At 46.3% G+C, this 24,828-nt stretch overlaps 1 protein-coding gene across 1 annotated transcript in view; it reads left to right on the top strand.

The window, feature by feature from the left end:
- Nucleotides 1–23,436, top strand: part of TRIM14 (tripartite motif containing 14) — a 29,461-nt gene extending 6,025 nt beyond the window's left edge. The window contains exons 3-6 of the mRNA XM_072727872.1: nt 10,523–10,756; nt 14,799–14,961; nt 16,636–16,728; nt 20,259–23,436. Coding sequence (XP_072583973.1) covers nt 10,523–10,756; nt 14,799–14,961; nt 16,636–16,728; nt 20,259–20,794 — 1,026 coding nt within the window. The 3' untranslated portion in view covers nt 20,795–23,436. The remainder of the gene's footprint in view (nt 1–10,522; nt 10,757–14,798; nt 14,962–16,635; nt 16,729–20,258) is intronic.
- The last annotated feature ends 1,392 nt before the right edge of the window (nt 23,437–24,828 follow it).

The following is a 24,828-nucleotide window of genomic DNA, read 5'->3' on the forward strand; positions in this document are numbered from 1 at the left end:
TGATGCCTCTCCCTTTTTCAAAATCCTTTTAGCTATTCCAGTTCCTTTTGCCTTTCTGTTTAAATCTTAGAAGGATCTTGTCTATAATCTCTACAACTTTGTTGGGATTCCAGTAACATTGTATTCAGCATGTATATCAAACTAGAGAGAATGGACGTCTTTATTGTGTTATCTTTCCACCCATAAACACATATCTCTTCATTTATTTAGATTTTTGTTTTCTTTCATTACCATTTTGTAGTTTTCAGCTTGCAAATCCTGCACATGGTTTATTAGACTTACAGCTCAGTGACCCTAGGAAGGTGCTAAGAAGAATGAAATTAGTGGTCAGCATTTTAAAGATTATTTATTTATTTATTATTTGACAGAAAGAGTGAGAGAGCACAAGCAGGGGGAACAGCAGAGGGAGAAGCAGACTCCCTGCTGAACAGGGAGCCCCCCACAGGGCTCAGTCTCAGGACCCCAGGATCATGACCTGAGTCAAAGGCAGATGCTCAGCCAACTGAGCCACTCAAGCGCCTGAGCAGTCAGTGTTTTAAAGCTGTGACTGATTCATTGGTTGACTGGTTGATCTGTATAAAAATTTTTTTTAAGATTTTATTTATTTATTCATAGATTCAGAGAGGCAGAGACACAGGCAGAGGGAGAAGCAGGTTCCATGCAGGGAGCCTGATATGGGACTCCATCCCGGGTCTCCAGGATCACACCCCAGGCTGCAGGTGGTGCCAAACCCCTGCGCCACCAGGACAGCCCTGTATAAAAATTAAAAAAAAAAAAAAAGGAGGATCCCTGGGTGGCTTAGTGGTTTAGCGCCTGCCTTTGACCCAGGGCGTGATCCTGGAGCCCCAGGATCGAGTCCTGCGTCGGGCTCCTGGCATGGATCCTGCTTCTCCTTCCATCTGTGTCTCTGCCTCTCTCTCTCTCTTTCTATGTCTATTGTAAATAAATAAATAAAATCTTAAAAAAAAATAAAATAAAAATTTAGATGTGGAGAAGTAGGAAGATGTGGCCGTCGAATGCCTACACTCCCACATGGGAGCTTTATGGTTTCAGGTATTTAACATTTAGGTGTTTAGTCCATTTTGAATTTATTTTTGTGTATGATGTAACAAAGTGGTCCAGTTTCATTCTTTGGGACATAGCTGTCCAGTTTTCCCAACACCATTTGTTGAAGAAACTGTTTTTTCCCCATTGCATATTCTTGCCTCCTTTGTCAGAGATTAATTAACCATATAATTTAGGGTTTATTTCTGAGCTTTCTATTCTGTTCCACTAATATATATGTCTATTTCTGTCCCAGTACCATACTGTTTTCATTACTTCAGCTTTACAGTTTATCTTGAAATCTGGGATTGTGATTCCTCCAGTTTTGTTTCTTTTCCAAAATTGCTTTGGTTCTTTGGGGTCTTTTGTGGTTCAAATGTGTATACAAATATGTATACAAATACATAAAGAACTGAGCAGCCCGGGTGGCTCAGCAGTTTAGCACTGCCTTCAGTCCAGGGCCTGATCCTGGAGACCCAGGATCGAGTCCCACATCGGGCTCCCTGCATGGAGCCTGCTTCTCCCTCTGCCTGTGTCTCTGCCTCTCTCTGTGTCTCTCGTGAATAAATAAATAAAATCTTTTAAAAAAATGAAAAAAAAAAACCAAATACATAAAGAACTTAACTCCTCAAAAAACAAAAAATCCAATTAAAAGTCGGCAGAAGATGGGGTGCCTGGGTGGCTCAGTCAGCTAAGCGTCTAACTCTTGGTTTCAGTTCAGGTCATGATCTCAAGATCATGAGATCAAGCCCTACATCGTGCTTTGTGCTCAGTAAGGAGTCTACTGGAGATTCTCTTCCTCTTCCCCTCCCCACAGCCGTGCATGCTTTCTCTCTCAAATAAATAAATAAATCTTTAAAGAAAAGTGGGCAGAGACATAAACAGACATTTCTCCAAAGAAGACATCCAGATGGCCAACAGACACATGAAAAGATGCTCAACATCACTACTCATCAGGAAAATGCAAATCAAAACCACAATGAGGGGCGTCTGGATGGCTCAGTTGGTAGAGCATCTGACTCTTGATCTCAGGGTCATGAATTTGAGCCCCACATTGACTGTGGAGTCTACTTAAGAAAAAAGAAGAAATGCCGACAGTGAGATACCATCTCAGACCTGTCAGAATGGCTAAAAAACACAAGAAACAGTAAATGTTGGTGAGGATGTGGAGGAAAAGGAACCCTTGTATACTGTTGGTGGGAATAAAAACTGGTGTAGCCACTCTGGAAAACAGTCTGGAGGTTCCTCAAAAAATTAAAAATAGAATTACCATATGACCCTGTAATTCCACTACTGGGTCTTTACTTAAAGAATATGAGAACACTAATTCAAAAAAGATTTATGCATCGCTATGTTTATTGTTTATTTATAATACCCAAGATATGGAAGCCACCCAAGTTCAATCAACTGATGAATGGATAAAGATGTGCTCTCTCTATATATATGTACACACACATAAACACACACACACAAGGAATATTATTCACCCATTAAAAAAACAATGAAATCTTGCCATTTGCAACAACATGAATGGATTTAGAAGGTATAATGCTAAGTGAAATTAGTCAGAGAAAGACAAATACTGTATGATTTCACTCATATGTGGAATTTAAGAAACAAAGAAAAAGACAAACCAAGTAACAGACTGCTACCTATAGACAACAAACTGGTGGTTGCCAGAGGGGAGGTGGGAGAGGGGGATGGGTAAAATAGGTGAAGGGGATTAAGAGTACACTTACTGTGATGAGCACTGAGTAGTGTGTGGGATTGTTGAAGCATTATATTGTACACCCAAGACTAATATAACCCCATACGTTAATTATATTGGAATTTCTTTAAAATTCAGCCATACTTCAAGCTAACCACTGGTCACATTTTAAAGGTTTTTCCACGTACGTGTATATGCTTTCATATAGTTTGAGACATACTCTCTATACACTCTATTATCATGTCCCCACTTTGTCAGTGAGACACGATGGCTCGTTTCCTTCTGTGATTTGTCGTTTGTATCATCATCTTGTCTTCAGTAGGTGTTTTCCATGGTGTCCTGTATGCCCTGGGTTGTGAGAGCACCTCTTCCGAGAGCCGTGTGGCTGGAGCATCTGCAGGGTACTCTGTCCGTTTCAGTAGTTCCAGAATTGTTTTAATATGAATTTTTCGTTTTGAGGTCCCATGAACTCGGATTTGAATTCTTCTTGATATAAGCCTGCTCTTTGATTTGTTTTGCTGGTGACTCTCTTTTGCCCATGACCCCTGATGGTTGACAAGATTCCTTGCCCCTTTCCCAAGCCAGTGGGTGGAGTTTTTCCCGTGCCTGCTTCGTGGATAAAGCAGCTTTCTGTGCACCTGGGTGCAGGTGGAAGGCACCTAGACAGCCAGGCCTCCAGTGTGGTGTGGCTGTCACATGTGGTCATTCTGCTCAGCCTCTGCATGGCTCTGACAGAAAGTTCCCTCTTTGTTTTGGGCAACTAAGGCTTTCTGCTTTTTGTTGTCTGTTTGCGGGTTTGCCTTTTGTTTTTGAACTTGGTCATATAATTTAAAAGTTTGCTCATTTCAGCAGCGTTTCGATTGTTTGAACGAGGAAGGGAGATTTCTCACGTCAGCTCCTTCTTCCTTATTGACCAAAACTATATGTTGCTTTATATATGGGGTTTTTGTTGTTGCTTGTTTAAGATCATAACACTTCCCTGTGTCATTAAAAGTTATTTATTGGGATGCCTGGGTGACTCAGCGATTGAGCATCTACCTTCAGCTCAGGGCGTGATCCTAGAGTCCCAGATCGAGTCCCACATCGGGCTCCCCGCAGGGAGTGTGCTTCTTTCTCTGCCATTGTTTTTACCTCTCTCTCTCTCCTCTGTCTCTTATGAATAAAAAAATAAAATCTTTAAATAAAAGAAGTTCTTTATCAATGTCAGTATTAGAGACTGTATATTCCATAATACGGATCCACCATGATTAAGCCATTTTCTTAAAGTTGAACATTAGAATCATTTCCAGGTTTTCACTAACATAAAATAACACTGCAGTAAAAAATTTTTTATTCATTCTCTTTGGACACACTCCTAGAAGTGATTCATCTGGTTAATGGGCACAAATGTTTAGGACTCTCATGCATTCTGCTGAACTATGACTGTTGTACTTGTGGCAGAGAGGTCAGGGGCAACCATGCTGTTCCATATTTGCTTATGTAGGGACATTACTAGGGAAAAGGTCATTCACCTGAAAATTAATCCATAAGACACCTTTGTAAACAAACAAAAACCAATTAAAGTTCATACATGGTCCAAAGTCCGCTATTCAGAAACCAACGAATAAGGCCTAACCAACCATTCTTTCCAGAGAACGATCAAGAAGGCCTTGGTTGGTCAAGAATCCCCAAACAACACCCATTAAATGATTTTTTCCGATATTCTTGTTGATAGGCTGTTTGCTTCCCTATCATGGCTCCTCAGAGAGCCACGACATACAGGTGGACAGAAAACTCCACACTCAGGTGCTACCCTAACTCAGACAAGGATGAGGTGCCAGGGTAGCAGAGGGGTTACATTCTCCTTTCTAAATCTTCCCACTTCCGCAGGGAGCTTTTGGTACTTTTATAAGTGGGGAAAAATTATATAAATACATATACTATAGAAATACATATACAGATAAGTTTGGCTACTGTCTGTCGAATCCGGACCCAGGTAGGGGGTTAGGATGTGCCTAGGCTGTTGGAGCTGAAGGGCCCTTGGAGATGGGGTCACCCAGGAAGAGAAGTGACTCATCACTGGTCCCATAAAAAGGCAGAGGTGGATCTGGGACCACAGCTCTATCCATCAGGGCCCACCCAGGAAGACAGAGGCCATTTTGAGGGTTTGGGACAGAAGCAGTGAATGTGGGGAGTGGTGACACAGCATGGGGGAGGCTTCAGAGAAGCCAGCCCAGGGGGGTGGGGGCAGCAAGGCAGTAGCTGGATCAGGAGGCACGTTTGCCCCCAGCCTGCCTAGATAAAGGAGGAGGTGAGATGGCCAAGAGCAGGGGCAGGGGCCACCTTGGGGGGAGCTGGAACCAGAGCGGGCCTGTCCCAGGGGAGCTGGAGGGTAGAAGGGACATGGGGATGCAGGCTCTTTTTTTTAAATTTATTTTTTATTTTATTTTATTTTATTTTATTTTATTTTATTTTATTTTATTTTATTTTATTTTATTTTATTTTATTTTATTTTATTATTTTATTTTTTGGGGGGGAATGCAGTCTCTTATAGAGACACTGCCTTGGCTGCCTCACTTCCCCTCACTTCTCTCTAGTTCCTTCTCCCATTGAGCAGACCCAGCCTGAAGGAGGATCTTGGAAATTCCTGTGCAGCAGTCCACCCCTCTCCCTACTAAGCAGGCAGGAGGGGGAAGGAACAGGAAATGGACCTGATGCGCTGAGGCCTAGCCTGGCAAGGCACGCTGGGGAAGGAAATGAACAGTCTCCTTTCCTGGCTCGGCGCCTCTCCCGGTGACCCACCAGAGCTATAAGGACTGAACCACAGCATCGGGTCAGGGGACCGGTGACGTGACAGCAAGCAGCCTTTGTCCCAAAGTGGGAAAAGGAAGATGAGGGCTCAGCCAGGCCGTGCTGCTGTTGACGCTGGCGATGCCTCCCTCCAGGGCCCTGGGCCCACGTGGGCTCCCATAGCAGCCCGCACGCTGTGAACCAAATCCCCCGCTGTCCCGCCAGTGACTTTGTCGCTGCCCCAAGTTCTTTCTGTCCCCAGTCCCTAACCTTTTACACTGGACTGTCCCGGGCCCTCACCCCAGCCCACTCCAGTCTGGGATCCGGTTCCACTTTGAACCAGTGCAGCCCAAACCACCAGACCGCCTACTTCCTTGTTTCATTTTCTCTCCTGTTCTCTCTCTCTTTCTCTCTCATTCTTTTTAACTGTTTGCATAATCAGTCTCACAGCTTATGTCTTAAGTTTTCTCATGAATGTTTCCAAACAGTTATTCCCAGACTGAGGTGCTGACCACATGTTGTGCCATGAAGTGTATTTGGCACATTCCCCTTTATAAAGTGGAGCTGTGGAAACTGCTCGGAGCAGAGCCGGGTCAGGAGACAATAGACCCCTGCTCTCTTGATTTCTAATAGAAAGACATTGCAGGCATTGCCTCTAAAGTGTGTTTCTAAATTAAGAGGTTTTTGGTTTTGTTTTGTTTTGTTTTGTTTTGTTTTTTTAAGATTTTATTCTCTCACAGAGAGAGAGAGAGAAAAAGAGAGGCAGAGCACAGGCAGAGGGAGAAGCAGGCCCCATGCAGGGAGCCCGATGTGGGGCTCCATCCTGGGACTCCAGGATCATGCCCTGGGCTGAAGGCAGGCGCTAAACCACTGAGCCACCCAGACGTCCCCTAAATCAAGAGTTTGGAACATGTTTTCTTTCCTTCATGTGGTCATTCTGTAGAGACATATTTGTGTTCAAGTTCACGGACCCATAGAAACCATGTTGTACATGTAGACTAATTCCCAGGCTAGCCCTGTACTGCACATGGTTGGTGTAAGCTAACCTCAGAACCTAGCCACTGCTTAGAGCGCTGTACAGGAAACAGACTTAGGAACTCATTCCATAGATCATGCCAAACCACCTGTTCCTGCCCTACTAAAAATAGAATGTGATGTCATGGGGAGCCTGTCCTCTGTGTACCAGGGGCCATTCTGTTGTGTGGGCTGATGTTTGGGCCGAGGAAAGAGGCTGGCCTCTGTTTTGCTTTTATTTTTATTTTTTTAAACTTTGTTTTATTTTTATTTTTTTTAAAGATTTTATTTATTTATTCATGAGAGACACACAGAGAGAGGCAGAGACACAGGCAAAGGGAGAAGCAGGCTCCCTGCAGGGAGCCCGACGTGGGATTCGATCCCAGGACCCCAGGATCACATCCCCAGGACCCCAGGATCACATCCTGAGCCAAAGACAGACGCTCAACCACTGAGCCACCCAGGAGTCCCTGGTTTATTTTTTAATCGTGCTAGTAGTACATGAACACAGGTTCATTTTTTTTTTTTTTAATGTTCACAATAGTATATTAGAATATACCAATGTGCAGGTCCTGCACCTCTTCCCAAACATGACCAGAACAGACATATAAATGCCCTTGCAAACATATAGATGCATATACAGGTTTCCCCCACAATCTAAAAATAGTGTTCCTTGAAACCTTTTGTAGGTGGAAAGGGCATAAAAGAAAGAGCATCCCCGTTTTTTTTTAAAGTTTGAGTCAAGCCACTTCACTTTTAGGAAAGACCTGCATTAATACCTGTTTTCTAACCCAAAGAAACCTGAAGCGGATTTTCACTTTTAGGACAAAAACCATTGCCGTTGCTAATGTAGGTCTTTTGTAAATGCAAAGTGGACCACTGTAGACTTTCAGAACGCAGGCATAATTGTATCCGTATATAATTTTTGTTTAGTTATCTTTTACATAAATAGGATCATACTCTATATATTATTCTATAACTTGCTCTTTTTCCTGTGGGGTCTTGGAGAGTTTTCCACGCCAGGGCATATGGATTCATTGCATTCTTCAGCGTGCGTGTGTGTATGTGTGTGTGGTAAAATATGCATAACATAAAAGTTAGCATTTTGATCATTTTTAAGGGTACAACTCAGTGGGACTCATTATATTCACAACATTGTACACTCATAACCACTATCTGTCTCCAAAAATTTTTTTCACTACCTCAAATATAATCTCTGTAACAACTAAGCAATTACTTCCCTTCCTGCCAGCTCCTGGAAACATCTAATCTACTTCCTGTCTCTGTGAACTGGCCTCTTATAGATATTTCATAAAAGGAAACCATAAAATATTTGTCCTTTTACGTCTGGCTTATTTCATTTAGTGTGACTTAACAGCCAGTCCGTATTGTAGCATGTATTAGAACACTGCGTTCTTTTTATTTATTTTTTATTTTTTTTTAGATTTATTTATTTCTTTATTAGAGACAGAGAGAGGGAGAGAGAGAGACAGGCAGAGGGAGAAGCAGACTCCATGTTGGGAGCCTGACATGGGACTCGATCCCTAGTCTCCAGGATCACACCCTGGGCTGAAGGCGGCGCTAAACCACTGAGCCACCCGGGATGCCCACTGCATTGTTTTTAATCACTGTTATTTTATTTTATGAATGTAACATAACATACATAATAAACATATAAACACTTCCCATATTGAAAATTTTTTCCAACTTTATCGCCAACAATGCCATAGTAAGCATCTTGGTACACAAATGTTCACGCATATGTGAAAAGGTTTTCTAGGATCAATTCCTGTAAGGTGAATTGCTGCATCAAAGGTTATATGCATTGAGACGCTTGGGTGGCTCAATGGTTGAATGTCTGCCTTCAGCTTGGGTCATGATCCGATGGGATCATGGGAATGGGATCGAGTCCCGCATCACGCTCCCCGCAGGGGGCCGGCTTCTCCCTCTGCCTATGTCTCTGCCTCTCTCTGTGTCTCTCATGAATAAATAAATAAAATCTTAAAAAAAATATATGTGCATTTACAATTTTGATGTTATCACTGCATAAAAACGCTGCGCCGGTAGATACTGTGACCGCAGTGTAAGTGCCTACTCCATGCACCATTCCAGGCTCTGCTATTATTCGTCAGTTAAAATCCTTCCAGGCTGATGGCCAGAAAGTATTTTCTGGCACATTGCTCACTTCCATGACTGTTTGAGAGACCAAGCACCTCTTCATCCAGCTATTGGCGCTTACATGCAGTTGGTCCATTTTCAATGGAATAATGGAATCATTTCTTTTTCTACTGTATGTGATGGATGATTAGCCTGTGGAGTTTGTTACCTGTCCTGAAGCCATGTTTACAGAACCTTCCCTCTTAGGAAGAGTTTCACTTTTTATGTGATCAAACCTGGTATGGCTACCTTTTAGCTATTTGAATTTTTTAGCTTCCTCTTACAGAGGTCTCAAATTTTTCTAAATAAAATCGCTCTGCATTTCATTCTGATAGTTTTTGTTTTTAATGTATAGTGCTTTAATCCATGTGAAATTTCTTTTTTGTTTAACTTTTATTGTGGAATACCTCAAGCATACCCATATATTTAGAAGCAAATACCAGACATACTATTTTATCTGTAAAACTGTTAGCATGTTAATTTGCACAAGGTGATGCATTTTTTTACATACACCTCCATGTTATCATCATCACACCCGTGAAAATTCACAACCATTCCCTTATATCATCATCCAATAGCCAAGCATTGGTCACATTCCCAATTGTGTTATAAATGTCATGTTTTGTTTGTTTGAATTAGAAGTGAAATAAAGTTTTCAAAATGCATTTCAAAATAAAGTTGGCCTATTTCTTAAGTTAATAGTTACCATGTTCCTCCACTCTCTGTATGTTGTCTAAATTGGATCTATAAGTTAAATTCAGAGTGATCAGACACAGAGTCTCATTTTTTGGCAAGACTACTTTCTAGGTGGGGTTCTTTTTTTTTTTTTTAAGATTTTATTTATTATTCATGAGAGACACACAGAGGCAGAGACACAGGCAGAGGGAGAAGCAGGCTCCCTGCAGGAAGCCCGATGTGGGACTCAATCCCAGGACCCTAGGATCACACCTGAGCCAAAGGCAGAGAGATGCTCAACTACTGAGCCACCCAGGTGCCCCCTAGCTGGAGTGTTGTTTGCATTTTTTTAATATATGATGTAAGATGAGAATCTAACAAATTTTTTTCCAGTGTATGGTTAATTGTATGTTGTACCAATAACATTTATGGAATGGTTCGGTTTCCTCCCAATAATTTGAACTGCCACCATTCTCTCTCTCTCTCTCTCTCTCTCTCTCTCTCTCTCTCTCTCTCTCTCACACACACACACACACACATACACACGAGTTCTTTCCTGAACTCCTATTTTGTTTTCTTTATCTTTGTGTATGCCTAAGCCACATGGTTTTAAATCCTGTAGCTTTATATTTTGTTTTCATATTTAACAAGGCAGCTCATCCTTCATTAATCTTTTTAAAGCAATTTTTGGCTTTTCTTGTGCTTATTCTCCTCCATCATAATTTACCATTTGTTTAATCCACATGTTAAGACTTTGGGATTGCAATGAATTTGTAGACTAATTTGGAAACCAATAGCATCTTTACCATAATGGATCTTTCTAGCCAGGAATATGGTCTTCTGCCCTTTCAGAGATGCCTTTTTTAATGCCTTTCAGGATAATTCTCTACTTTTTCTTTATGTAGTTCATTGTAATTTTTGTTAGTTTTATTTTTAGGCATTTTGCTATTTTTTCCCCCACTATCTTTATTTCCTCATGCATTTGCCAACGGGTTATACCCAGTACTTAGGAAAGCTTGAGTTTTTACAAGCTGATCTAGTACCTGCCCAGGCACCTCGCCGGGTTCCCTTTTTAGAGGTCATAATTTTTTTCGTGTTGATTATTCCGGATTTCACGGTTGGCAATAATATCATCTGCAACTGGTTTCTTTTCAGGCTCATGCAGAGTCAAGTAAAACCTGGCTGATGGGAAAATTCACTGAACTCAGATTACTACTTGATGAAGAGGAAGTGCTGGCCAAGACATTCATTGATAAAAGCACACAGCTTACCCTCCAGGCGTACAGGGAGCAAATAGAATCTTGTAAAGAACAGATAGATGGCATGCACAGTCTCTCCAGCAGGGTCTGGAGGATCAACCAGGAGCCCGATCCCATGCTGCTGCTGCAGGTAATGCTGGGTTTCTGCCCTCACAGTGGACCCCCTGCCCTACCCCCTGTATTTCATTTTGGTTACTGTGGCATTGAGCACAGTGTTTACACACTGAGTGAATGAATGCACAGAGAATTGCCTCGTCAGCATGCAGGCTTTCTTGCCCCCACACAAGTGGTAAGGAAGTGTACATTGTTAAGAAGAGTGTATACATCTTGGACTAATGATATCATATTAACAGTCACCATTTGGGGGTTGGGGGCCTCTATGTTCGAAGCACTCTTTGTATCTTAGCTCTAATATTTATTGAGACTCTACAAAGTGGATATTCTCACCCCAATTTATGAATGAGAATTTGAGGCCCAGAGAGGGTGACATGACTTGTCCAAAGTCACACAGCTGATAGGCAGCAGAGCTGTGATCAGAACCCAGGTTTGACTGATTCCAGAGCCACCGGCATGGCTGCCCGGCCCTCTGCCTTTATACTCTCACTGGAGGCACCCTTCCTGGAAAGGCAGTGTCCTTCCAGCTACTGAGCAGGCTCCAAGAGATGACACACAGTTTGCTCAAAGGAGGAAGAAAGATGGTGCTCCTTGGCCACTCCTCCACTGCTGGAGGCTCTTATTTTATACTGGGGGAGGGTCTAAGAAACAGCCCCTATGATTCATTGCTATATTAGTGAACACCTGTTGTTTGAGAGTGCTGTGCCTGTTTTATCAAGGAACTGTGGGAGAAACTCCCCTCTTGTGTCAGTACTTCTGGGCAGCCACCTGTCACTGGGATGGCTTTCCTGCTCACATGCCCCTTCCTGTTTCCTTCTTTGCCATGGCTTCTGGGAATCTCAGAGCTAACTAGGTTTCAGGTAGCTTGGCGAGGACTTGGTGGCATACATTTTGCTCCTCATCTCACTCTGGCATCCTTAACCAGCTCACATCCTTAACCTGGTGTTCTCTTCACTTAATTTTGCTCACCGTAAAGGAGAATCTTGCAGTATTCCTTGTAACCTTGATAACCTTTGTAATATGCCTTACAGGCTTGTGGTGCAACTAAATAAAGATGTCATTGAGTCTAACCACAGATTAGGCTCTGGCTGAAAAATAGACAAATAAGTCAATCAGTACAAAACCAGTTAAGCAAGTCCCTGCAAATATTTGGAGGCTTGTGCGTTTGTGTCCTTGGTCAGTTCAGCCTGTGGGTCTCATTGTTAGCTAATGAAAGAATACACCTAACAAAAAATTCTGGGTGAGGTGCTTTCCTAGGCACATTGGATATTATACTCTAAGAGGGGCAGGGTGGGCAGAGGGATACATTTGTTGGTTTCTCTAAAAATAATGGCACTTTGTAGGGATATCTAATACAAAGGGATGCTTCCATGGAGAAGAATGTTTTTCTCTCATTATAGATACAGTTTCAGGGCTTTGTCATCTTTTTTATTCTCTGGTGCCAGAGTTGCTGATTTTCATCATTCATCATTCCTCCCTTCTGTTTGCTCATTTGTATATTCATCAAATATATACTGAGCAACTTGTTCACACACCAGGCCCCTGCTGGATGTTAAGAGCTTGCAGGTGGGGAGACATGCTCAGAAATAGTTGTTTACAATGCAGCCCAAGCGAGCTAGCAAGAGTATGTCTAAGAAGTATCCAATTCTGCATGAGAGGTCAGGGAAGACTTCTGAGGGGAGGTGACAGTAGAGCTGGGTGTGCGAGCATGAGGAGGAGCCCACCAGGCATATACAGAGGAACAGAGCAGAGAAGATATTCCAGGCAGAAAGGAATCCGATGCACACAAGGGCCTGGCAGGCTGGAAAACCACTAGGGCAGGGATACAAGGGAGGAAGGGGTGTTGGGAGATGCAGCTGGATCTGGAAACCAGGGCTAGTTAGCCAAGGGCCATATGTCATGGGTTTAGACTGCCCTATAAAGATTTAGGAGCCAGGGGAGTGTTTTGAACTGGGGAATGACCTAGTCAGTTTAATGCTTTTGCAGGGTCACTTTGGTGACAGGATGGGGTCAGGACCGGTCAAAGGGGCATCAGGATGGGGAGAGGCAGGCAGGTTTGAGAGATGCCACAGGACTGGTGATTGGAAGTGGGGGAAATGCAAGATGATGGCCAGCTTCTGGCTTGAGATATGGGTGACTAGGGAGCTGTTCCCTGAGTTGGCAAAGGTGAGAAGCAGGTGTGCTCGATTTCATCCCTTATTCTATCATAAAGACTTACCGAGAGCCTACTAGGTGTCATGGCCAATGCTAGATGCTGGAGCTGGGGATACCAGGATGCCATTTGCCCTTCAGCCCCCTTCCCAGTCCTACTCCACCGGTCTGCCCGGTAAGCTACCCTCCTGCCCTGGAGCGACGCATCTGAACTCATGCTCTGGCAAGGGTCTCCAGCCCCCTGGGAGTGACCTTAGTCCTGGTTCCCCACAGTTACCTTCTTCCACACCAAATGAGGATGGACTCTAGACCAGCACCCCCGAGGCTGCATGAGGCTTGGAGACCATCCTGTGGTCCCTCCTGAGGTCCCACCCTGCCTGGTGGGCTCGCCTTTGCCCAAGAGCAGAGTGCCCGCCACGCTCCCTCCTGAGGCATCCTGTCTCCTTGATCACCACTGCCCAGGAGCCAGGGCCTGCTCACTCACCGCACTCGTTGCCCAGGACGGCCCTTCAGAAAGTGCAGACTGGGGGGGGGGGATCCCTGGGTGGCTCAGGGGTTTGGTGCCTGCCTTTGGCCCCAGGCATGACCCTGGGGTCTCAGGATCGAGTCCCGCGTTGGGCTCCCGGCGTGGGGCCTGCTTCTCCCTCTGCCTGTGTCTCTGTGTCTCTGTGTCTCTGTCTCTCTCTCTATCATGAATAAATTAATAAAATCTTAAAAAAAAAAAAAAAAAAAAGAAGGTGCAGACAGGGCTCCTACCTGCAAACAAGCTGTTTTAAGCAAGAAAAGAGTTTTTATGAAAGAGTATTTGGCAGGTCACAGGTTCTCCATCCAGGAGGGCCTGAAAGTCAGGATGGGGACCAGGCCACAGACGAGATGTGCTCCTGCGGAGCCTCCCAGCTCCCAGCACAGCCTAGGCTCCGCCCCCCAAGGCCTCCACCCCTGTGGTCCCGTCTGGGATGGGGGGCTCCCTGCACCTGTCACTGCCTCACCCCACTTCCACCTCCAGGTCTTGGATTGGAGGAGCCTGGTCACATGCCTGCACTTTTGTGCAAAGTAGGCTGGGAAAGCCAGTTTTCTAGCTTCTACCTGGCAAAGCCCCACTTATGGCAGGAAGGCTATTCAAAGAGTGGGCTCCAGACAGACAGGTCCTCGCTTTGGGGGGCATCCTTGCTGAACTTCCAGGGCCGCTGGCTTCCCTCTTGGAACGGGGTTTCCTGCTCCCTCCTTAGGACGCGCCCGAGGGCTTCTTTCCCTGGGAAAACTGGCCGGTCATTCCTGTTGTCCCCCTGTACCTCAGGCTGACCCCCTGTGGCAGTGTCTGCAAAGCTCCAGGACCCCTTGTGAGGTGGCGAGCAACCTGAGGGCAGATGCCGCCAGCCAGCCTCCTTCCTTCCTCTGCCCCTAATGCCTAGCACGGAGCAGAGTTCCAGGAACAGGCGACCGAGGGAGGGAGGAATCAACAGCGCACTGAAGCTGTCTGGGGGTCCCCGCGGGGCTCAGCAGTGTAGCACCGCCTTCAGCCCAGGGCCTGATCCTGGAGACCTGGGATTGAGTCCCGTGTCGGGCTCCCTGCATGGAGCCTGCTTCTCCCTCTGCCTGTGTCTCTGCCTCTGTGTGTCTCTCATGAATAAATAAATGGAATCTTTAAAAAAAAAAAAAAATTTTTTTTAAAGCGTGTCTGCCCCCCACCCCCCAGCCACCCCCGGCCTGGGGTCCTGGGGTCCTGCTGTGCCGTGTCTCTCTCTCTCTACGCCCCCCCCACCCCAGCTCTGTTCCCCAGGGTGCACGGCCTGGGCTGGTCCCAGGTGCCGGGGTGGGGGGCCCACATCCCCGGGGGCAGCGGTGGAGGCTGGGCTGGCCGGTGCTCCCACGGCCACTCTGACCCCCCACCCCGCACACCCTGGCAGGAGTACCGGGCCGCTGAGCAGGAGATCCAGCAGCAGATGAGCCTGGGAGAGCTGTGCCACCCCGTGCCCTTCTCCTTCGAGCCCGTCAAGAGCTTCTTTAAGGGCTTCATGGACACCGTGCAGAGCGTGTTACAGACGCCACTGGACATTCGCCTTAAGGACAGTAAGTTGCTGTGTGACCACCCCTGTGTCTTGAACTCCCCTAGAGACAACTGCGCAGACCGAGGCCCGTGGCTGGGCGGTGGAGGACTGCCCTTGGGACTTCACCTCCTCCTCTTCTGAGACCCCGTCCCCCCTCGCAACCACCCTGCCCTGCTCCTGCCCCTGAGCCGCTCCCGGGATCCTGCTACACCCCACCTTTGCCTGCCCAGGGTCCCCGGGCTCCTGGCCATCTGGCCAAGAGTCTCCACCCGGGAAGCCCTTCCACACCACCACCCTGCACCCACGCTGGCCCCAGGGGCCTGTACCGCTGCCTTGCCCCCTTCCCTTCCCTTCCTGCCCCATCTCCTGCCTGGGGCTATCCCCGAGAACCTCTCCCTGCCCATGGCAAATGCCTGAAGGACAAGAACCCCCGAGTCCCGCTCGGAGGCCCCGCGCGGGGCCTAGCACAAAGCGGGTGCTCAGTATGATCTTCATTCATTCATTCATCTCCGCTCTCAGGATTCACGGGCACACTTCTGAGCCCCGGTGCTCTGTTAGGTAGGACAGGGGACAAGGACAAACGGCTTGCCTTTGTGGTGCCCAGCATCCTGGGAGCCAGACAGACTGAGGATGTGAGTGGGGAGTGCTCTGAAGAGGCCAACAGCGGGGTGAGGAGAATAGGGGTGAGCAGGAGGAGGGGCTGTGTCTGCGAAGCTGAAGCTGAGCCAGCATCTCTGGGAAGGGACGTGCTCTTCCCTGCACTGCGCTGCGGCTGGACTCCAGTCCACTCCCCCAGGATGGTTCATGCCCTGGCACTCCTGCCACTGCAGTCTTCCTCAGCCCCAGTCCCTCTTCCATCCCTCCTGTCCCACTGGGGGCCTGAGCCTCCGAGCAGGGCAACTGCCTCCACGCTCACCCTGCCCCTTCCATTCCCCACCTCCGAGAGCTTTGATTCTTCTCAGGTCTGCCTCCACTCAGACGCCTTCCAAGGCTCCCCATGCTACTACCAGCACCTGCCCTGAATGTCTGTTGTCCCTGCTAATGCCCTCTTGTTGGGGAAGCCTCCCATCCTTTTCTCTGGATGTCCCAATCTTCCCAATCCTTTAAGAGCTAGCTGAGGTGCTTCCTCCTCCATGATGGCTCCCTTGATTCACCTCTCTTCTCTGTGACCTAGAGTAGCATTCCCGTGCCTTGGTTGGTAGCTCAGGTGAGCCCACTTCTCACCTCTTTTACCTGATGGAGCTGTTGAAGGCGGGGACCATGGCTTGGGTTTCCCCTAACTCCCTCACACTGGAATGAGACGTGAACATGACCTCTCTGAGGATTTAATTTCTTGTTTTCCATCTTATCCTGGAATTTGCATGTCTGTCAAGCGGTTGCCCACATTCTTGACTGGTGAATACTTAGTTCATTCTCAGGGTCCTTCCCGAGCCTGCTGTCTCTTCCCCAGGCTCACGGCTCCACTCACACTCGCCTGAATTCGCTTCCCACCCTCAAAAGTACACTTCTTAGACGGGAGTATTGTCCTAGAGTATTCCTGTTGCAAATTCAGGAATTTGCGTCTCTTACTCAAATTTGCATGCGATTCTTGGGGAGGGATTATGCGAATCTCCAGTTTTGTGATATTTTTAGTACGTTTTGTAATTTGCGCGGCTTGCATGAGCACCAGGAACTCATTTCTCACAATCTGTTACAGACATGAACTGCCAGCTCTCGGGCTCCTCCAGCACCAAACTAGTTTCCTTGTTGAAAACAAGCCCCTCACCAGAGCGATCACTCTTCTTAAAATGTAAGCCCTGGGAGCCATAGCAAAGGGAGGGTGGAGAGGCCTGGGTGCATGGGTGGGGTTGGGGGTCACGGAAATGGAAGTCACCCCCTTTTTTCCTAACAGGCCCAACTTGGGTTTTTTTCAACCTTTATTACTAGTTTTTTTTTTTAATTTTTTTATTTATGATAGTCACACACACACACACACACACACAGAGAGAGAGAGAGAGAGAGAGAGAGAGAGGCAGAGACACAGGGAGAGGGAGAAGCAGGCTCCATGCACCGGGAGCGCGACATGGGATTCGATCCCGGGTCAGGCTCCATGCACCGGGAGCCCGACGTGGGATTCGATCCCGGGTCTCCAGGATCGTGCCCCGGGCCAAAGGCAGGCGCCAAACCGCTGCGCCACCCAGGGATCCCTAGTTTTTAAATACAGAATAAGGGGCACCTGGCTGGCTCAGTTGGTAGAGCATGCAACTCTTGATCTTGGGGTCATGAGTTTGAGCCTCATGTTAGATGTAGATATTACTTTAAAAGTAATAAAAAAATCTTAAATACAGAATAACATGTTCATTGTAGAAAAATTAGGAAACAAAACCAAAAAATTTTTAAAGAAAATTACTTTCCCATAGATAACTACTATTATTGCTTGCCCTGTTAACTCTCTTTCGTTTATATACATACAAGGAGGATATATTTAATATATATATTTTTTACAAACATGGTGTCATACTATACATACTGTTTGGTAACCTGTGTTTTCATTTAGTGATGTATTGTGAAAATCTTTGTTCCCTTAAAAAATTATACAGGTAATGCATGATTCTTAGAGAAAATTAGAAGTTATAGATATTAAAAAAAAAGAAATTAGATATATAAAAAGAAAACGATTGCCTCTCCAAAGAAAATGCTGTTAATATTTTGGCATACATTCTTTCAGACATTTTAAAAACATATATGTGTATAATTTTTAAAAACAATCACATTATATTCTTTTGTAAATTTTTTATTTAACAGTATACCTTGAACAACTTTGTTTCAACAGATTTAAATATTATCATTAATTTTAAAGGATGCATGGTATTCCATTGAATGAATAGGCCACATTTAACGAATTTTATAATGCTGGGCATTTAAGCTGCTTTACATTTTCATTTCTATAAACAATGCTGCAATAAACATCCATTCTTGTACATATTTGCTGACCTAATGAGTAAGTGAATGGATACACCTTAGCTCATTTTTGGATTATTTTATAGGAGTAATTTCTCAAAGTGAAATTACTGGGCATATGCTTTTCAAAGTAAACTTTGAAATGTAAAATATATAAAGAAAAGTACAGAAGTCAAAGAGGTACTGCTCAATTATCTTTTTAAATAAACTATTTTTAGGGCAGCCTGTGTGGCTCAGTAGTTCAGTGCCTGCCTTCAGCCCAGGGCCTGATCCTGGAGACCCGGGATCAAGTCCCACGTCAGGCTCCCTGCATGGAGCCTGCTTCTCCCTCTGCCTGTGTCTCTCATGAGTAAATAAATAAAATCTTTTAAATAAATGTGCTATAGTCATACACTGGAATACTATATACAGCAGTGAAAACAAACTACTTCTACACACAAAAATATGAATAAATCTCCTAAATATTGAGTGACAGAAGCAAGACACAAAAAAGTACAATCCGAATTATCTAGTCACATAAAGGCCAAAGACAGGCAAAACTAATCTACAGTGTCAGAAATCGGGAGAGTAGTTACCCTTGGGGAGTAGTGAATAAGAGGCTGCATGAGGAAGGCTTCTGGGGAGCTGGAAATTTCCATTTCTTGGTCTGAAGGAGATGAAAAACTGTGTTTACTTTTAAGAAATAATTGGAGTGCCTGAGTGGGTCAGTTGGTTAAGCATCCAACTCTTGGTTTCGGCTCAGGTCATGATCTCAGAGTCACATGACCTAGTCCCACCATGGACGCCACGCTTGGCGCAGAGTCTGCTGGAGATTTACTTCCTCTTCTTCTTCCTTTCCCTTTGTTCACCCCTCCACCTCTGCTACCACTCTTTCTCTAAAAATAAGTTCTTTTCTTTCTTTTTTAAAGATTTTATTTATTCATGAGAGACACAGAGAGACACATTTTATAATGAAGGACATTTTGGATTGTTTCTGGTTTGGCCTATAGTGAATGATGTTGCTGTGAACATTCCTGTGCATGTCTTTTGATGCACATATGTATGCATCTCTGTTGGGTATTTACCAAGGAGTGGGAGAAAAGGATGCCTACCATAACCACTAATGTGCAACATTGTTCTAGATGTCCTATACAGTGCCTTGAGGTAAGAAAAAGAAATGAAGGCTATAAGGATTGGAAAAGGTGAAGGAAAAGCCATTATTCATGATGACATGATTACAGAAAATCTAAAATATTCAAAATATAAATTACAATTATTAAGTGAATTTTTAAAAAAGATTTTATTTATTTATTCATGAGAGACACAGGCAGAGGGAGAAGCAGACTCCTTGCAGGGAGTGCAACGCGGGGACTCAATCCCCAGATCCTGGGACTATGCCCCGAGCCAAAGGCAGATGATGCTCAACCCCTGAGCCACACAGGCATCCCAAAATTATTAAGTGCATATAGAACAAACACCTGTTGGATATAATATCAGTATACAAAACACAATCATATTTCTATCTATTGGCAATAAATAATTAGAAAATGAGACAATAAAAACATTTTTGACATTTAAAAAAAATCAGGAATAATATCTAACAAAAGATGTGCAAAATCTTGCTATAGGAAACATTACTGAGAAAACGATTTGGCAATATCTACTAGCCGAACATTCACATATCCTACCATCTAGACTGTTTTTCACATCTACAGATGTGATTTAGTGCAGCGAGAATGATTACTGGGAGTTAAGTGAGCGCCACGTTTCTAGGGCACAAGTTGGCAGTATGTACCAAAGGCCTTAAAAGCAAAATTATCTATCTTGACGCAGCAACTCCTCTTTTAGGAATGTCTCCACAACCAATAATCAGATGCATGAAAAAGGAATTATATTAGTGTTTTCAAAAGCTTTTTTTAAAAGTCTAAATATTGAAAAGGGGGAGGGAGGGGTTAAACTACAACACATCAAAATCTTAGGGTCAAAAAAAATCTTAGGGTCACCATTAAAATGCTCTGATAAAAAAATATTATTTGTTAGGGTAACATGTTCATAAATACGCCAACAAATTTTAAAAAGCAGATGACCCAAGAGCATGTATGGCAGGATACCAGTAAGAAAAAACTATGAAGTGGCAAGATAAAAACCGGAAGGATACACACCCAAGCGTTAACAGTATTGGGACAGGATTTTTAAATTAAATTTTTAAGAAATTGGCAACAAATTCCATGGCACAAAATTCAGCGAAACGTGCCCCCCCCCCGGGCCCCCCCTGCCCGTGCCCCCCGCCACCTCCCCGGAGGCCGCGAGGGCTGCGGGAGTAGCTTTCCCTCCGCGCCCGGTCCCGCGCCGCCTCCTCCGGGCGCCCGCCCACCAGGTGTGCCCGTCCCGCCCCCGCAGATGCGCGCACGCCCACGCTGGAGCCGGACACGATGCACGCGCGCCTGCGCCTCTCCGCCGACCGCCTGACGGTGCGCTGCGCCCTGGTGGGCCGCCTGGGCCCCGCGCCCGCGCTGCGCTTTGACAAGCTGTGGCAGGTGCTGGGTCGCGACTGCTACGCCGCCGGCCGCCACTACTGGGAGGTGGACGTGCAGGAGGCGGGCGTGGGCTGGTGGGTGGGCGCGGCCTACGCGTCCCTGCGGCGCTGCGGGGCCTCGGCCGCCGCCCGCCTGGGCTGCAACCGGCAGTCCTGGTGCCTCAAGCGCTACGACCTCGAGTACTGGGCCTTCCACGACGGCCAGCGCAGCCGCCTGCGGCCCCGCGACGACCCCGAGCGGCTCGGCGTCTTCCTGGATTACGAAGCCGGCGTCCTCGCCTTCTACGACGTGTCGGGAGGCATGAGCCACCTGCACACCTTCCGGGCCAGCTTCCAGGAGCCGCTCTACCCGGCCCTGCGGCTGTGGGAGGGGGCCATCAGCATCTCCCGGCTGCCCTAGGGGTGCGCAGGGGTGCCCCGACCCCGTGTGGCTGGGCTACCGCCGCACCCGCGTCCTCGGACCTCCCCACCGCCACCAGGGCACTTAGACCACCTTGCATTTATGGTCCGGGTGCCACCAAGGGAGCCCTAAGCATCCTGACCATGTCAGCCACAGACCTCTCCCTCCTACAGCAGTCAGCAATGCCTGGCACTTAGTAGGCTCGCAATAAATGGAAAGAATGAGAGTCCTCCAGCTCGTCCTCCCTAATGTCCCTTTGAGCTGCCGCCTCTTCCACGCTGCCTCAGCTTGTCCATGTCACTTCTCTTCAGAGCAGCCGCAAGAGCATCTTAACACCTTGTGGCCTGAACTCTCCCATCCTCCACTGTACAGTGATATGACTGAAACCTCATTTAACCTTTTAGAACTACCAGGAGGTTCCCAAGGATCCCAGGAAGAAAAAAGCAGGCACTTTACGTTAGCATTCAAGGGTTTTCTAGTCTGCCCCCAAACTCCTAATGCCTATCTAGCTTCTACTGTTCTTTTCAGAGACCCCTTTTTCAGAGTTGTGACCACCCGTACATTCTGCTACTGTCCTCCCCTCTTGCCCCATACACAACTCATTTATACAGAAAGGCCCTTCTTCCTTTGCTGTCTCAGTCTTCCCCTGGCTTAACTGCCTCAGGAAGTCTCCCCAAGCCACAAGAACCTCTCTCGCTATCAGCACCACAAATCTGGAACCTGGCTTTCCAACTAGATTGGAAGCTTTCCAAAGGCAGCTATGTCCTATGCCTTCCCCACCCTGGAAAGTTCAGGATGCCCCTTTCCCTCCCAGTGAGTGACCAGCAGCTGGCTATCACTGAATCAAAGAACCGCTGAGCTGAGAAGTCCTCATGAATCAGTCTGGCCTCATTGTACATTTGGGGAGACTCAGGTCCTGAAAGTTGCTTAAGGTTACCCCCAAACCCCAAAGCAAGTGTCTTACTTGCCCCCTGTCCCAGCTCTTCAGGCCCAGCTTTCAATGTGGGAGATTTTACTGCTTACTCATTTCTCAGGGGATGTTGGAAAGAAATCAGCAGGTGACCGTTGCTTAGCAACCACAGGCAGTTTTCCCAACTGTCTTGGAACCAAAAGAAGAGGAGAGGAGAGTAAGGTTTGGACAGCCCAGACATCCCCATGCCCCTCCAATCCCTCAGTTCCAGGTGTTGCCAAGGGAACCCCATTTTCCAAAAAGAAGTGACAGAAATAGAGAAGGCCAAATCAGCAGGACCTCGCAGGCCAGCTCCTTCCCAGGAAGGGAAAGGCCTCTTTTGGGGGGGGGGGGGGGGGCTGTGACTCAGCTCTAAAGATTTAGCATCATTGTCAAATTTTCTAAGACGGTTTTGAAACCATACTATGTTAAAGTATCTTCTTAAATAGTCAGCAAGAGGGCAGGGGAGGGTAAAGAAAATGCAAAGCTGAAATCCACTCATGGTTTCAGGGCATTAATTAGTTTGAACCACGTAAAACTGCCAATTTCCAATAGTTTCCTGACTTAATGCCACTTCATACAGGGCAATGTAATACAAGTGACATACAAGGCAGAAGGAACCTTGAGGGTGCTAATTCTAACCAAATCACTTAAAACTCTAGCTGGATAGAAAGCATAGTGTCTAAGCACATTGCTCCAAGAAATCCTGAAAAAGGGAGAATTAATTCTACTGGGGATGGCCCAGAGCTGAATTCTGACGGGGTACTCCTGACAGAAGATGGCTACACTTGACCCTACGTCTTTGCAAACAGACTGACTCCAGACTCTGGCACTGTCCTAACGCTTTACAGCTATTAACTCATTTGATCCTTACATCATCCCTGGGAGGCAGAAAGTTATCCCAGTTCTGCACGAGGCAAAATTGAGATACAGAGTAGCTCGCCCAAGGTCACACAGCCAGTGGTGGACTTGGGGTTGTGCTCATGTCCAGCAGGCCATACTGTTCGGGTGAACACACTAGTCTGTGGCTAGTGCCTGCTTGCTGCTGTTAGGCCTGTGATGCTTGGCTTTGGCCTACTGTGTTTACCTTTGGATTACTTTCCTAGGGCAGAGATGAGGCGCAGGGAAGAACCTGAGTTTGGAATTCATGTATCAGAGACAGAGCTAGACTATAAAGGACAAAAGCTGGCTTTGAGCAAATGCTTACTCTGTATCGATACCTGTGCTAGCCAGAAAACTGCAGTTTCAGTACATAATCATGTGACCTCAGGCTAGTCATTTTACTTCTCAGAGAGTCATCTGTAAAATGGGGGTGATGACCCTGTCTACTAGTGTTGGGAGGCTCAAATGAGCCAACGGTTATGAACTTGCTTTAAAAACCATATAGTACTGTACCATGCCAGGACCCACTGGCATCTCCAGCAGAATTCCTGTTGTGCCTGACAGAGCGCTGGGACAAGAGATATTCCCAGCAGCCAGCCTGCAGTAGCAGGAACCTCCTTCTTGAATATTCTCAATGCAAGACTTAAGTTTCCTTGAGGTCTGTAACTATAAAAATCACTCATCTAATTCTCCTTCAGATTGATACTTGGAGAAATTTCTTAATACACCAAACTGCTTGCATATATTTTTAAGTCACATTAATTTTATAATATGTGGTTTGTTTTAATAAATATGAATACTGTACCTTTTAGTCATGTTCTTCATTGGGAGTTCATGCTGCTTCAAGTACACGGCACCTGGGCCTGGACAGGACCTTGCTCACCTCGCGTCCCCTCCACAACTTTCTGGTGGTAGTCAGCTGGTCCCGGGTTGAATAGTGCCAGTAATGGGGAGTTCACTACTTATGAATATAACTCACTAAGTTCTTGCCGGTGTACAAATAAGCCCTACCTTCTAGCTACTCTGTAGCTTTTGGCATGTGACCATCCTTTAGCAATGTGGAAGCCATCTGTGGTCACTTACTGATTTGTAGAGATTTCAGGGACCCTTCCTTGCCGATTGCATCTCTTCTGTTCCTGCAATTCCACTGAGTCAGGGAGCAGGGGACAGTGATATCCCCCTAGCAGAGGACACACACAGGTGGGCCTGCCTGTGCACCAGTCCTGGTGGGCAGGAGTCTGTGCCAGGAGGAGGGGACAACCTGCCCAACAAGCCAAGCTGCATGTGAGGTGAAGTTCGGGATAAGCATGAGAGTAGGGGGCCAGATCTGAGTCTAGCATATCCTCTGAAGCCTTCCATGGTTCCCCACTGCCTATAGAACAAAGTCCAAACTCTGCAGGTTTTTAGGCCTTTGCTTCCTTTTTTTTTTTTTTTTTTTTTTTTAAGATTTATTTTAGAGCATGAGTGGAGGGGGTGGGTGGTAAACAAAGGGAAACAGAAATTCTCAAGGAGACTCCACACTAAGTGCAAAGCCTGATGCAGGGCTCATTCTCATGACCCTGAGATCATGACCTGAGCCAAAATCAAGAGTTGGCCGCTTAACCAACTATGCCACCCAGGTGCACCACCTTGTTTCCTTTCTGACCACCTTCCATATCCTTCGTCCCCACAGTTACTCCCTGCCAAATCATCCCCTGTAGTCCTGGGACACTCTGGCACTTACCAGGCCTGTGCCTCAAATCCCAAGATTCCTCCCTCTGTCGCTTCTCAACCTAGAAAGCCACCAGGGGCCCTTCCCTGGCCATGCCTCCTCTCCCATCCCTACTTCCAGGACTCCCATCCATGGCTCCCATGACCTTTAGAAAACAGCTCAGCAATTCACACGTAGGTACAATTTGTAGAGGTGGCTGCACCCAACAGGCCATGCACTCTCTTAACAGTGCTTGTCCGCGGGCCCAGCCGTGCATCCCCCACATGGAAGGCAGTCAAGGATGTCTTCTAGACCTGAGCTTCCCAACCAGAATGGACTAAAGGTATGCTGGGATCCTTCCACCCTTGGGTCAGCCGAGTGCAGCACAAGGCGGCCAGCTGCTACTGGCTGTGGGCACGCTGAGTTTAGTCACCCATGTCATACAAAGACGGTAATTTTCAATCATACTTCAATTCTTAGCACATCATTTGACACATTCTCTTTTACATGAGT

This window comes from Vulpes vulpes, chromosome 12 (assembly GCF_048418805.1).
Source record: "Vulpes vulpes isolate BD-2025 chromosome 12, VulVul3, whole genome shotgun sequence".
Lineage (NCBI taxonomy): Eukaryota > Metazoa > Chordata > Mammalia > Carnivora > Canidae > Vulpes > Vulpes vulpes.